This window comes from Lichenostomus cassidix, chromosome 1, assembly GCF_008360975.1.
Source record: "Lichenostomus cassidix isolate B80296 chromosome 1, HeHo_3.0, whole genome shotgun sequence".
In the NCBI taxonomy this organism is placed as follows: Eukaryota; Metazoa; Chordata; class Aves; order Passeriformes; family Meliphagidae; genus Lichenostomus; species Lichenostomus cassidix.
Window position 1 is genome coordinate 89916735 of NC_139479.1, and position 14977 is coordinate 89931711.

A 14977-nucleotide genomic window follows, 5' to 3' on the forward strand; every position below is an offset into this window, starting at 1 on the left:
TTTGATTTCAATTTTTTTTATTTTTTTAGTAAATGCACTGGCATTGGAACGTAAATTTCATATAGAAATGTTTCTATACTATGCCTCACCATTGCACAATCGATTTTTGGCATACAATGTGGTGAAGTTGGACTTGCTGCTATGGAGACTGATGTTTAAAGTTTCTAATTGTATAAACATTTACTATGTCCCCCACACCATGGATTTCTTATAATATTGGCTATATTTTTCCTTGCTGGACTATTCTCTTTTGGATTGACTCCCCCTGTTTGGATTATTTCACTGCATTATCATCTTTAGGACTCGTCAGGAACAGGACATTTCACCTCAGGAGTACGGGTATGTACTTAAACATTTTTTCAAATTACTAGGCTTAGCCTTGGAAAAAAAAAGGAGAGAAATGCTAGAAGTGGAATAATTGAGTTCAAATTGCATCCTTGAGGCAGCAGTCAGGCAAATGTTGTAGCACCAGGTGACAGAGATGAGATGGGCACAGACCTGTAACTTGCTTCATGCGTTAGTCACCACTTGTTACAGGGCAAGGCCATCTGAGTCCTCCTAGTATATATTTTTATTTTTATCCCCTTCCTGGTTTCAAGCAGTTAGGGCAGACTTTGGGAAGTGCCTACCCCAAACGACTAATTCCAGATCCAAAGGCAGGCTGAGCAGTTCATAACGGGGTTTAGGAAACATGTAAGGGTTTCAAGGACTTGAAAATAAGGAGTTTGAGTGGACAGGCAAGTACTCATTTTTCATCTCTCAGATATGTGACTGTCTACCTAACTAATTTTCTCAATATAAGGGCTTGTCATCTTTACCTTAAGGAAATAAAATGGTTCTCTTTTTAAAATCTGTATAGTGGCTGATATGTGAGCTGTACTGAGGGGAAAACACAGCTAAGAGTGAAGTAGTAAAGTTTCAAGCTGTGATAAATCAAGCCTGTTAAAATATCACTGTGAAGGTGCATGAGGGAGACTTCAGTAGTTTTACCTCACATTAAATACAGAACAACTTCACTTCTGTGGGTTTACCTCAAGACATACACATTTGTGCTACTTACCATGGGGTAGTGGGGAGGTGGGGGGAAGGCACAAGGTTTTTGGTTTTTTTTAGCTGGAGACAGTCTTGGATTTTGTTCTGGTCAGGCTGTGACTTGGGAGTAATAATTGCATCCACTGTGTACTGTGGTCAGCAATCCAAGCTCTGCAGGCAGCGGGCACAAAGCAGCTTCTGCTGCCTCTTCAGGTGACCCTACACTGGTGACACAGTGGTCAGTAGATATTCTCTGCCAGCAGCGTTCAGCTAAAGCGTTCCTTTTTGTCATTATAGGCCTCATGTGAAAACTTTTCAGTTTGTTTTGAAATAACCTGGTAGTAGCAATAAAGTCAGTTTTTCCTGTACATGGCTCCTTGACTCCCCAAGTAAGGACTCTTTGCCACACAAGTTAGTTAGTACAGCACACGCTGCAGCAAACCCAGTGCTGCTACCCAGCTGGGTACCAAGGGTGGAAATTTCAGTCCCTGTAGAACTTGGCTTTTGTGTTTAATTCTGATTCAGGAGAGCATATATGCCTGGTGTAAAACCTACTAAAGGAGTGCCTGTGCAAGTTTCTCATCTGTGATTAACTAGCATGTTATGCACTGATTTTTATTTTTGATTTTTTTGATTTTTAAAATTGTTGGGTGTTTTTTTTTTTTTTGCTCCTTGGTGCTGCGTGGCTTGAGTTCACCTGCACTGCTGGTGCAAGGGCATTTTGGATTACCTCAGTTTTTACCAAAAATGCTGGCATCAGAACTTAACACTTGCACCCACCCTACTCCCTTTACCCAGACTGCATTTTACCTGCAACATAGCAAGAGACAAGTGCTTGAGAAGGCCATCCTGGTCATGTACATGATTAACTCCTCTTTTGCTTATAATGGAATGAGAAAGGAGCATGGGAGTGCGATTAGCAGTGGGTAGAACCATTCTTAGAGGTTTAAAACAAAACTGCAGTGAAGAACTCCTTTTTGTAATTACTCAAAGTAACAATCTGTTAGACTAAAATAGTTGGTTTTCTTGACGCAATTTTCAGCTGTCCTTACAAATACCAAATGTGCAGGAGTTACCCCTATAAACTTACGGGAGTAGCTTGCCAGAATAAGGTCACAGAAGGAGTAACTTGCAAATTGGAGCTAGACATTTCCTGCACCCCACCCGTGCTTTCCTTGTTGTTCTCCAAAGCTGAACAGCAGCCTCCATAGCAACAGTCTGACCTGCCTGCCTGCAAAAGTCCGTGTTAGTAAGACTTCCTTCAGTAGCCAGAAAAACCCCAACCCAAAACCGTAGCAAGGCTTTATTATATTTTTACATTCAGTTAATCCTGCTCATATGAACCCCCTTCCCCACCTTCACTCCACCCCATATGCATGGCTGGTAGCACCTGTGTGTGTTTGTCATGATCTTTGAATGAGTTTCCCCTTCATTTTCAGAGTTGTTTTTCTGAGTGCGCTCTCATGAAGTCTCTTGCTGGCATTGCACCTTCACTCTAGTGCAAGGCGTTGCAATTAACCCTTTCTCAACCCCAGGAACTGGATTTTCCCACACTTACTGCAGGACTTTGATTAGCACAAACCACAAGTTTGTTCCAGCTTGCTGGGCAATGAGAGGTTTAATTGCTATGACTTGCTTCTGGTCGACAGAGAGATGAGACACAGCCAGACAACGTGTTTCTCCTTGCTTGTTTTCTTGCTGTCCCCGCAGGTCTTCCGGCCCCGCACTCCCCCCGAAGCAATTGCGCTATGTAGCCGCCTGCTGGAGTACACCCCCACGGCCCGCCTGACTCCCCTGGAGGCCTGCGCGCACTCTTTCTTCGATGAACTACGGGACCCAAACGTCAAGTTACCAAATGGGCGAGATAAACCTGCACTCTTCAATTTCACCACTCAAGGTAGCCTAAGAGCCTTTGAAGGATCCCTACTTTAGGAGGAGGCACCGGGAGAAATGTTTGTTGCGATGCAGATGTTACTCCCTCAGAAGTAAAAATCTCTGAGCGGTTCTAAGTTTATTTAAGCAGTTGCATAACCAGCTGTCCATTTCAAAAAGAGAGGAGAGGGTCTTGAAGTTACAGGATTTTCAGATTCCTGGTGCCTCCAATTCAGTTTTTGTGCTGAGGTGTCGAGGGGGTTGTTAGTGGATTGCATCAAGAAGGCTTACATTTGCAGCTCAGAGCCTGCAAGCTGGCTGATGGCTTTGTGTGAAAGATCACAGTCAGTGGACCATGCAGGTCAGATCATTATGGTCCTGCTTCTTCATACCTGAAACACCGTAGCCAAGTAGTAGTGCATGTTAGGTTTGGCAGGGAGGTTTGTAGTGTTGCTGTGCATTTTGGTTTTAGATGCAGGATAAACACAGATGTTTTACTGTCCAGATTTTATATGTTGTACAGTTCATCTGACCTTACACTGACTCAATCATTTAGAAACTGTAAAAATGATGGACAACTAGCTTTCTTATTTGAAGCCAGGCTGATATCAAATTTTAAAACCATCTATCTATTTTTTTACTATAGAAGTCAGAAATGTAAAACTGATATCCCACCAGAACAGTTTTGCCTGCCAAGACAGAACATTTGAGAAGTATGTCATACAAATATGCTAGTAATTAATTTTGGAGCACTTTTTTCTGTTGTTTTCTTTAAAGTGATTAGCTGCCAACTCTCACCCTTTGAGCAAGAATAGTTCTGTATGCATTTTCTTTTGAAAGTCTAAAACACCTTTTGGCTCAGTTAGCATCAGTGTAATTTTTTAAACTCTTTGGTGCATGCCGTGCCCTTCTGCCAAAATGTGAAACAGCTCTCCTTCAACTTGTGGAGCCTTTTTATTTAAAAAAAAAAAAAAAAAAAAAAAAAAAGGCCACTTCTGAAGCATAAACACATTAAAGTGGTCAAGTAAATAGCTTGTGCTTCCAAGTCACTGTCCTCTGTGCCGATTTCTGCATCTGTTGTTAGAAATTTAGTGTATATGTTAGAAGTCCTTCCTTATACTCCTCGATTGCCTTTTGTTCTGCCCCTCTAAGGCCATCATCAGTAGCTAAAATAGTTTTGATCCCCTGTTTTTTTGAAAGTATTGTTTCATGATGACATTAAGATTGAGCTTATCTACTACATGAAAACAAGGTTTTCAAAAACAGTTGAAAAGCTCTATAGTGAGTCAATTCAAAAATTCTTAGGGGAAAAACAGATGTATGTACTGGGAGCTTGTCCCTGGTTCTCCTCAGGTAGTGTGGAAGCTGCTCGATAAGCTACCCTAATGCTCAAGCAAATTTAAAGCTCCTCTTTTGTCATCATAAGGAGCTGATGTGCCCTCCCTCACACATTTAATCCTGGGAATGGTAAGAGGAAACAGTTCCTATGGAGCAATTTCCTTAAGGTAAAAAAAAGCAAATTTCTGTCTGTCATCAACAGACAGGTGCCACTTTTACCATCTGTAAGGGGAAGGCAGGACACAGGCTGCTCATTAAAGCATTTCCAAACCAGCTTTGTTACAGGTGACCAGCCAAATGAAAAAAAAAACAAACCAGAGTTGTTTTTAAATATCTAAATGCATTGCTTAGCACAGTGATTTTAAGAACTTTGTAGCTGATAAATGTACAGCAATACTGATTATGAAGTGAAGATACACAAGAAGCTTTTTCTGCTCCGGTGACTACTGTGCAGTCCTTGTTCTCTGGTCTTTACTATGCAAGGTTCCATCAAATTGGTTGGTCCAGACCAGAAATCCCAACTGAGAAACATATCAGATCATTAGAAATTGGATAATGAGTCATGTTAAGTCGTCTGTGGTAATTTAAAATGTAATGAAAGACAATTTTGTTTTAAATAGCATTTGTTTTCAACAGGCAGTATTAAATTCTAGAAGTGTTTTATTTGGCTGTATGCAGTTGCCTGAAACCCATAAAGTAGGAGGTGACTGCAGAAGGCCTGAAGGCAAAACTGTTAGGAATGACAAGATAAATCTGACCATTAATGCATTGGAGTGATTTTCATAAAGAAATTAAACTTGATACCAAATCTGCTGACCTGGGCACTGATGCTGCTCAGATAGAGTCTAGAAAAAGAGCAGTGAGGGTATATGGAAGATCAAGATCATGGTCTTTAGCTGCCAACTGTTGTTGTGGGGCAGGTGGGTGCTTACTTTATCTTAAAGATGAAATCTGTTGAGGAGAGCATTATCTGGTCGTTTGTAATGTCTCGCCTGTAAGTTTCTCTTAATTTAAACAAACATTATATGCTAATTGGGTTTTGAAAAAGTTATTTTGGCCAAGGAAGTATCTTTACTAGCCACAGAGCTGCAATTCAGTTAGGCTTTTAGACCTGCAAGACAGAAAGCAATCTTTCTCTTAGAAGCCAAATTTTCAAACAATCTGTGAAATTACTGCCATTTCCTAAACTGCTTGTAATATGTCAACAATTGTGCTGGGTCACAAAAGTTAATGTCACTCCATGTTGGCTGTTAAACGCTGTAAAATTTTCTCAGTGATTCAGCACTTAGAAATGGTTAGCACGCTTCTTGAAGATAAATTACTTTTTTGCTGAAGGAGGGGGGTGCATTGGGGTTTTTGTTTGTTTTTATTTTTAATTACCCTAGCCTGTGACCTTTATTTTTTTTTATTTACAGATATATAAATGTATACATTTATGTATATATATAATGGAAAGTTTGTTATTGCAACCAAAAAAAACCCCCATGATACAAGAATAACTTTCCAGGGAATTCTTGGGGTGTTGATATATCAAGTACAATAATACTGAAAAAGAACATTTAACTGTTTCCCAACACCAGGCTTTTTTTTTCATGTTTGGGGAATGAAGGTGATCTGGTCTTCTAGTAAAACTAGACATTTTCATTCCTGCTCCTACTTGGAGATGTTAGCTGGCTGCAAATGGTATGATTTGATCAGCAGAAAGCCGAAGGTGTTCTCCCAGTTGATGTGGATGGGACTTAGGTCTCATAAATGAATTGTGATAGCTGCTCTGTTCATATGGTATTGAAAACTTTGGATTGTCTTGACCACAGCAGGCTTCTGGCAGCTGTATTGGTTGTAATTAACCCAACTTTGAGTTGCACGTTTGGTTTTGATTACCAGGCTATGGTTGAACACCCTGCCCAAATACTGTGGGGGAGATCACTAAGGACAGAAGTTCTCAATAGTTTGTAGACTACAGATAATCACAGGTCAAGCCTTCTCCTCAGAATTGCCATGTCTCATCCTTACAGATGGGATAGGTGCAAAAATACATTATAATAAAAATTCGAACAAGTTCTCAAGCAAAGCTGCTATTAAACTTCAACCAAAAGACTCCACTTTACGTTGTTTATATCTTGTCTGAATTGACCTGCTCCTCTTAAGTTCAAGACATTCAGAGTATGCTGAATTTAAGAAAGTTCTTACTAAGGAAAATAATGTGAGGTTTGAGAAGGGAACAAGGTCAGTCTTCTAGTCTCTATAAAAGTTCTTTCAGGTAGCTTCAGAGAAATGGTTGCATTTGCATTAAACACAACAAAAAGACATTTTTATTGTCATAATACGAAAGGAGGTGTTCTGACAACATTAGATGAGGGTGGAATGAGAAGGGGGTCAAAGTGCCCTCGCAAAGGTGTTCTGTCTGATCAGCTGGTTCTTTGGCCACAGTAACAGTAACAATCTATAGCTGCACCCTCGAGGCACTGCATGGCACCGGTAGGTAGCAAGTGTCATGGGATTTCCTTCGATTTTACTTCTGCTTTTGTTTGGATCACAGCCATCTATTTTTTTGAGTGATGAGCAGAAAATAACTCAGGGGTGATAGAAACTTTCAAAAGAGCAAGGAAAAGAGTAGATTCCCAGTAATAACAGATTACTTTGACACTTAAGGATTCGTGTTTCTTCAGTTTATTTTTCCATTTAAAATGGAGATTTACAAATTCCGCATAACATTATGAGTATATGAATTCTGAATTACTCCCACATTAATTGAGGATTTTATATTTGTACAAGTGCTGTGAGTACTGAGGCTTTCTAGAAGGACTAGCTAGAAGGACTAGCTAGAGTCTTCTGCCTCTTGCCCTCTGAGCAGTAAAGAAACTTAATGTAACAGCAGAGAAAAAAAATCACCAAGTGGACTACTGCTCCCTTTAGGCCCTGGGTTTAAAGCTAGCATTAAAGAAAAGCAATAGTCTCTTAAAAATGAGCCCAAATAATTTGATACTGTCCAAAATCCCCTTATTGAACCCATGCTATGATTTGGCTGGGTTTCCATACAGCCTGTGCTACCTGGAGGTCTTGCGTAAAAAGCTGTCTGTTCTCCTGTTCTCATTTCTCCTCCAGATGACCTCCTGGAACTCCAAAAGTCATCAGTCTCCTTCCGTGAGGTGACTGTTCACATCCTTTTTACCGGATGTTGCTTTCTCAGGAGACAGCCAGTCACTCCTGTTTCTGAAACAAACAGGACCTGTCTTGTCTCAGCTCAGTCCCACCTTCTGTGAAGCACTAGATTCTCTTGGAAGGGTGCCAGGAGATTGTCATTTGTTGGCAACGTGTTGCCCTTAATCCTCCCACAGTTGTGGCTGTAAGATGCCTATTTCTCATTCTGATACACATTGAAGCTATATTAGATTTGGAGCCTAAAAGACATGACTATTTTTTCCCCTGGTTAATGTCTTCAGACTGAAAGATTGCGTCATTTTGTTGTCCATTTAAATTGCCCAGCTGACCAATTCCCTTTGCCTTTCCCTGTCCTTTTAAAGGATATGTTACCCCTTCTTGGCCTTGCTCAAGGAGACTGCTGCGAGAGATTGGTCTTGGGTTCCTGGGTCCTTGAGAAAAAATGATGCTTGAGTGAGCCAAAGAACTAATCCCTGAAGCTCTTGGAGCAACTGTTGCAGCTGCTTGCTTGCTGAATCAGTGCCCAAAGCAGCACCACTGTTATCAGCCTTCTTCCTGAGACTGATTGCAGGTGGGCTTGTGAAGAAGGGGATCCTTCCAGTGCTCAGAAGGAAATGGCCTTATCAGGCAATTGACAAGGTACAGGCTTGGCTGGTTCTTTGCTCACTCCCAAGCCACTGTCTTTCTCTAGGAAATTATTCCCTTGCATCACTACCTGTAATTTTGACAGTCTTGCTCTGAAGACTGCCTTGCCAAATATTGCTGTGGTTTCCTCTCGCTGGTCGGCAAAGAAGAAAATGTAACGCCACCTTGGACTATAAGGGCGTGTGTTTCACCTGAGGTGCTGTTACTGGGGGAAACCCTAGGAGCTGATCCTGCATGTGGGGCACTTTGTGGATGATGAGCTAACTCTGTTTGTTCCACCTCCCCTCCAGAACTGTCAAGTAACCCATCTCTGGCTTCGATCCTCATCCCTGCTCATGCCCGGAACCAAGCAGCTGCTTCAACCCCTACAAATGCTACAGCGGCCTCAGGTGAGAACATGCAACTGCCTGCCTCCCTCCCTCCCTCCCCACCCTTGCTCCTGCTGCCCAGGCACCTTCCCTCTGCTGAGGCCCATGAGCCACCTTGGCCCACAGAGTGAACAGGGAGGAAGGGATTGTTTCAGTATCACCTGAACCTTGGTCTTGGTAGGTGGTCATTTGGGTGCTAGCTGTGGTCACCAACCCAAATCCCAACCCAAGGCACTCAAACTCTGCATTTGATTGCTTAGTTTGTTGGTCCTTCTCACTCAGACTTCCACTATTTTAAAAAAATCATTATCTCACCTGTTTATTAGCAATCCTTGTGGATTGGTTTGCACTTAATTTCTGAGCTCTCAGCCATCCTGAAATTAATAATGAGTTGGTGCATGAGTTCGTGATGCCTAGAAAGAGAACAAACAGCTAGCTCAGTACATGTGGCCTTTCTGTAGTGTGGATGGAGAGGATTTTTTCCCTAAAGGCATTGGCATCTAAAAGCCTGGTTAGGGAGTTCAGTCAGCATGCTCACTGCCTTTTCTAAGTAGTTGCAGTTGCTTCCTACTGAGTCTGCTTGTGTCATCTTCAGGCACAAGGCAGATGCTTTTGGGTTTTGGCCAGCGCTGAGTGATTTTTTTGTTTGCCTCCTGCTCTCTCAAGCTTCTGTCAGAAACCTTTTAAAAGCTCACTGTTGGCCTTTAGCCACTCCGTATTGTACTCTGTTTCCAGTGAAAGCTTAAAAGCCTGGTAATACCAGTTGGGAGACTCCCAAAGAAAATCCCAGGTGCTGCAGGATGTGGCAGAGGTGATTCAGTACAAGGCATTCTTGCTCTGCGTCAGCCCTGAGTCAGCACACCAGAGGCTGTCTCGGGGCTTGGGCAACCTAAGGCAGGCTGCAGAACATGTGTGCTTCCACATGTCCTGTGTGCATGTCAGCCCCAGATGAGGGCTGTCACCCTTTTTTGCAGTGCAGGACACTTCCTGAGTGTAGGATAGCTGATAAGGTGAAGGCCTGGTTAAAAACTGCTCTTGAAACGTGCAGGAAAGCATTTGCTAGTTGAAGTGCTGGACAGTTACCTGATATTTGATGCACTTGGTCCAGCCAGTGCTATATAGAGAGTATTTTCATGCTCTGAGACAGATGCAGGTTTGAAAGATGAGACTTCTTTCTGAAATTGTAGTAGCAGTAGATAAAAGACAGAACTTGTACCATTTATGTGCTCTGAATTTAGGAGAAAGCAAAATTGCTATTTTCAAATTTAGTATGTTTGTTTCATACACTTGGTATTTTGCAAATAGTCATGTTCTCTGTTTCCCTCTTATGTGCATCTGTTGCTCAACAACCAGTGAGAAAATAAATAAAGTAGTAAAAGTGATTAAAAAACTACAAAATACAAACATGGGAAATTATTTTAAGCCTTTAAGTGAAACAGTATTTTTCAGAATATCCCTTTCATGCCTTTTAAGGAGCTCTCTCCGCCAAGACACAAGTATTGAAGAATTAATGGGGTTAAGAAATCTGTTTCCACTTAGCACGTTTCAAGGGCTCATATAGCGGGAAAATGCATTAGACCAAGTCCTAAATGTAAAGTGTTAAAAACAAACAAACAACCCCCCCCCCCCCCAAAACAAAAACCAAAGCCAAACAACCCCAACCCACCCACTCCATATTATTGATGTCAATGTTTATAAGGCTTCTGTTTGCAAACACTGCACTGAGTTGGGATATGACCTTCTATTTGTGGTTCAAAACCAAAAATAATATCCTTGCAGATTGGAAAGAAATTGTGAAATTAAGTTCAGTTTTGGACAGCTTTGGATTTTTGCAGTTGGTCATTTCTTACTCAAGTGGGTTTCTCACAGCAGGTGGTGGGGATGTCACCAGAGTTACGATGTTTAGGATTAGATCCTGTTGAGTTTATTTTCATCTGTTGTGCTTTGCATGCTGATGCTACACTTAGCAAGAGATTTTCATAGAAGGGGTCCCTTCTTTCTCTATAGCCCCTGCACCTCCCAGAGCAGTAAATGTCGAGTTCCTCAGTAACTGCTAAAGCAGTGTGGGAGCAGTTCTCCTGCCTAACCCAGGGCATCCTGATAGGCAGGAGACTTCTCTGCAAAATGTTTGCCTGTGTGACTAAGCAGTACAAGTTCAGAAACTGCTTTTCTGAGTGGCGATGATGCAGCAAAATGTAGCTTTCAAAGCAATAAAGGGAAGAGCAAATATGTAACTGTAATTCACATTATTAATGTGTAACTTGTGCCTGTCTCCAGCAAGCAGTGTTAAAAAAACACATTTGTTGTAAATTTCCTCTCCTCTTGAGGCAAAAAGCTGTGTTTGCTCTACTAATGGAACCTGGCTTTCCAGTGGGAGTATGTAGCCTAGCTGTTCGGGCATTAGTAAATTCTGCTAACATTTCTGAGAAATTCTCTGACATAGTGGCATGTCTACAGCAAAGCAGAGGAAAAGAAACATGAGATTTATTTGCCTGTGCTTGAAATGATGTGCTAGCTTTTTGTGAATTTTACTAGCCATTAATTAGAATGCCTGTGCAGTCGTATTTCTGGAGATGGCTGGAGGAGGAAGATGATGGTTTCATAACTGTGCAGCCACAGCATCTCAAGGGGGGAGCATGCACACCAAGTTGAATGCATATCTGCTTGTGTGACTACGTTTTTCTTCCTGTATCAGCCAGCAGCAGTAGTTACCTCTCTTTAGTTAGTCAGCATTAAGATGGGAAGAGCGTAATTGCCATCTGCAGGGAAGTTGTACCAGCAGGGATTCTGGGGTCAACATCTTAGGCATCCCGCTGTGTTGATCCCATGTAATCCCAAATGCAATGGTGTGCCTGAACTTTCAGCAACAAAACAGATTAGAGCTGGTGTTACCTGCTAGTGTGTCGTAGTTGAAAAATACAGTGCTCCATGAAATAAGATTTACATTTGTGGTATCGAAGGAATTTTGGAAAATTTTAATTCCTTAACCAGAAGAAGACAGGCAAGCGATTCTCTCAGGCTTCTGCAAGCTCAGAACAGAACAGGGATGAATCCATGACAAGAGAAGTAAAACTTGCACATTTTGCTCAGAGACTGGATTTCCACATCCATAGGCAGACACAATAGGAAAACCAGGCTTTCCTCCTTCTTCCACTTGTCTCCTCAGCTGTCCTGTGAGAATTCCCAGGCTGGTGGTAGCTTTGTTTCTCTGTCTTTGCAGATGAGCAGCACAGCCTGTCAGCATTACAAATGCACCCAGCTAATGCTGTCAGCAGTGCTAATGGGCTTTCTCAGACTGAGCTGGCGTCTCTGTCGCTCTCTGAACTGTAGGCCTTGTCTTTCCCTTCTGGGAGGTTTGTAAGGAGTGCCACATACCCTCCAAGAAAGCTGAGGCATTCCTCAGAGGGAAAAGCTGAATTGGAGGAAGTTCTCTACAATGATGAGAGATGCTTTTGTCCTCTTTGAAAGAACTTTTGGGAGCAGCTGGCATTTAAACCCTGGTGATGCTTCTTTGCCTGCTGAGGCAGAGGTGTCAGGCGGTGGTTCAGGACAAAGAGGCTGCCCTGACCTCGAGCCAGGCACTCGTCTGTCCCATGCCACAAAGCTGTGTGCAGCTCCTAGCTGTGCTCCCCAGCAGGGCTTTGCTGTCTTCTGGCAGCATAGCTGAAGGCCTAGATTTACTTCTCTTATGCCCAAATACTGATTTGTCATGGTGAAAAGTGAGTGTCCAGAGAACCTCATACTCGAGTTGCTCTTTTTCTGGTGCTTTCAGCAGAGAGATGCTGGAAGAAGCCCCTCTTTGTTCCTCAAACATCCTGTCAGTGCAGAGTCAACAAACGAGCTGAAATGTCAAAATACTGCATTTTCTTACAGGCTGGCAGCCAGGGCAGCCTTAAGCTTGCTCTGCACTCAGTCTCAACCTGGGGGGACTTCTGTATGTTGTTGTGAAAAGCCCAAAGAAAATGTTCTTGGCCTGCATCACCTGATTTATTTTCTTTTAACATGTGGCATATATATTTCCCAGGAACTCCCCTGTTACAGTGATGATAGAAAAGGAGCATATGTTACATGAAGTAGCTCCATCCCCTCCTCTTTTTTTCTTTATCTCTGTGCAGTAGCAATGTAATGATAGCAATTTCAGCCTCTGCTTTCTTCAGGAAATGGAGATCAAAAGACATATTTCATTTCAGCAAATGAAATACAAGCACTTTTTGTACACATACAGAGAAATCCTCTGCCAATAGTATAGACTCCAGCTGGATTGCTTACATCAGGCACTGCCAGCAGATATTACATTAACTGGAGTTTATCCATACTTGAAAATTAATGTAGAACAGGCATAGCGGGAGTTTAAAGTGTGGAAACTATTATCTGGCTGGCTGGGTCACTTTTGATTTCTGTGGTCATTTTTGGTCTGCATGCATGTGAGATTTGGAATTGCTCCTTCAGGGAAATTCTCCACGTAGGAGGACGTCTCTCCTGCAAGGCCAGCTTCCCACATAACATTGGTACTGTCATCATGCTGCCTTGGTGTGCTTTAATTGTAGGAGCTATGTTTTTTTTTGTCATGGTGGTCATTCCTTCCTGAGGGAGGGGATGCAATTAATTTGGGGTAAGATGAAAGGGAGTGAGAAACTCCCAGGGCAGTCATCTGGCATCCTCTGCCCCCAGGACGATTTGTCTTTCTTCCCACACATTCCTTGCAGCATTTCCTTCTCAAATAGGCATCACCCTTTCTTCCCACTTGTCAGTTGTGTTTCTGGATGCTGCTGATTGTTTGATTTCCTATTTTTGTCGCTGTTGTCAATGTTAATTTGTGACTCAGCAAGTGCTGCCCATTTCTAGCCAGCATGTATGGTGTGGTTGACAGACTGGAGGGAAGAGCTGCCATCCAGAGGGACCTTGGCAGGCTTGAGGGGAGCCCGTGCAAACCTCACTGCATACAATGGGACCAAGAGCAAGGTCCTGCCCCTGGGTCAGGTACAAATACAGGCTGGACAAAGAATAGATTGAGAGCAGCCCTAAGGAGGAGGATTTGGGGGTGTTAGTTGATGAGAGGTTGGACATGAGCTGGCATTGTGCACATATAGCAAACTTCCAGGACCTAAAAGGGACTTAAAAGAGAGACAGAGAGGGACTTTTTACAAGGGCATGTACTGATAGGACACAGGGAAATGGGTTCACACTGAAACAGGGTAGGTTTAGATTAGATATTAGGAAGAAATTCTTTACTGTGAGAGTGGTGAGGCCACTGGTAGAGGTTGCCCAGAAAAGTTGTGGCTGCCCCTGGAAGCGTTCAAGGCCAGACTGCATGGGGCTCTGAGGAACCTGGTCTCATGGGAGGTGTCTCTGGCCATGGCAGGGGAGTTGGAACTCTTTAAGGAGTTCCAACTTGGAACTAAAGAATTGGATGTTCTTTAAGGTCCCTTCTGACCCAAAGCAATCCATGATTCAGTTCATTGCCTTTGTTCATGGCTGTGGTCATGTCAGTGTGGCTGAACAGGAGGGAATTTTGCAAACAGGTGACCCTAGAGCATTGCCCAGCCTTATTGCCTCACAAGCTCCTCCGTGATGGAGAAATGTTCCTGTACGCCCACTGCCCAGCAGTGTGTTTTGTCGTGTCTAGTACTCCTGCTAGTCACACAGCCCTTCAGGCTGAGGTCACCAAATCTGCTCTTTCTTTTTATAAACCCTTTCCATGTGTCTTTTTGAATACACTGTTTGCCCAGTCTGCCCTCTTCTGTACCAAGATAATAAGTCTTTCTGATGTTTTTTCCTGTTGCAGTTTCAATAGCTTTGCAGTTAACCTTACTTAAATTAAGTGGGCGAAATGCATGATGGTCTCTTGGAGAAAATCTTATTTAAAATCCTTTTCCCATCCTGTATTTTATGCATTTAGATGTTCACCCACTTATCCATAACTATCTTACAGTCTTTGTGACTTGGCTAATTAGATACTCTATAGAATGGTTCCACGTGAAATTGGTGCATTGTTTTTCCCCTACCAACTCTTCTAATACTATTTTTTTAGAGGAAATACCTGTTGTATGTGGCCTGTGAAAACAGAGTTATGATTAATTTCCTTTTGGTGTTTGTTTGCAAACCCTCTGTTTTCTTGGAATGAACTTTGACAAATGCCCTTGAGCCTGTGACTTGTCTCTCTGTGAAGCACTGTCCCTCCCTGAGAAGAGAACATGTTGGAAGCATTTACTGCAGAAGTCCAATCCTCTGACATATCATGTGCTTCCATAAACCTCATTACTGGCTGTGGGCCTTGATGTTAATCTGCTTCAGCAGTTCAGAGGGTGGCAGATCCAACTTGGATTGAGCAACAGAGTACAGCAGCAGACTTGAAAGACTTTCTGAGGCAACAAGTGCATGAATTGCACATTGGCACACCAGCTGTTTCTATCCAGGGAGCAGGCTTGTCACGTTCCTTGACTCTGCTCATTCACACAACTAACAGGCAGATTTGTTACAAGAAGGACTAACAATGTGAAACTTCAGCACCATCACGAAACCTTGTGGTGACCACAGACCCTGTTGGCTTTGGCCAGGCC

The 14977-nt window shown here is 42.6% G+C and overlaps 1 protein-coding gene across 3 annotated transcripts in view; it reads left to right on the plus strand.

Annotated features, from left to right (window-relative positions):
* Positions 1 to 14977, plus strand: part of GSK3B (glycogen synthase kinase 3 beta) — a 148790-nt gene that overhangs the window by 127653 nt on the left and 6160 nt on the right. For 2 of the 3 annotated variants that reach the window (XM_085070331.1, XM_085070312.1), the window contains 2 exons: positions 2743 to 2929; positions 8340 to 8438. In XM_085070331.1, the coding sequence (XP_084926457.1) occupies positions 2743 to 2929; positions 8340 to 8438 (286 nt within the window). Of the gene's footprint in view, positions 1 to 300; positions 340 to 2742; positions 2930 to 8339; positions 8439 to 14977 lie in introns of all 3 variants that reach the window. The other variant, XM_085070323.1, reaches the window with a different exon arrangement.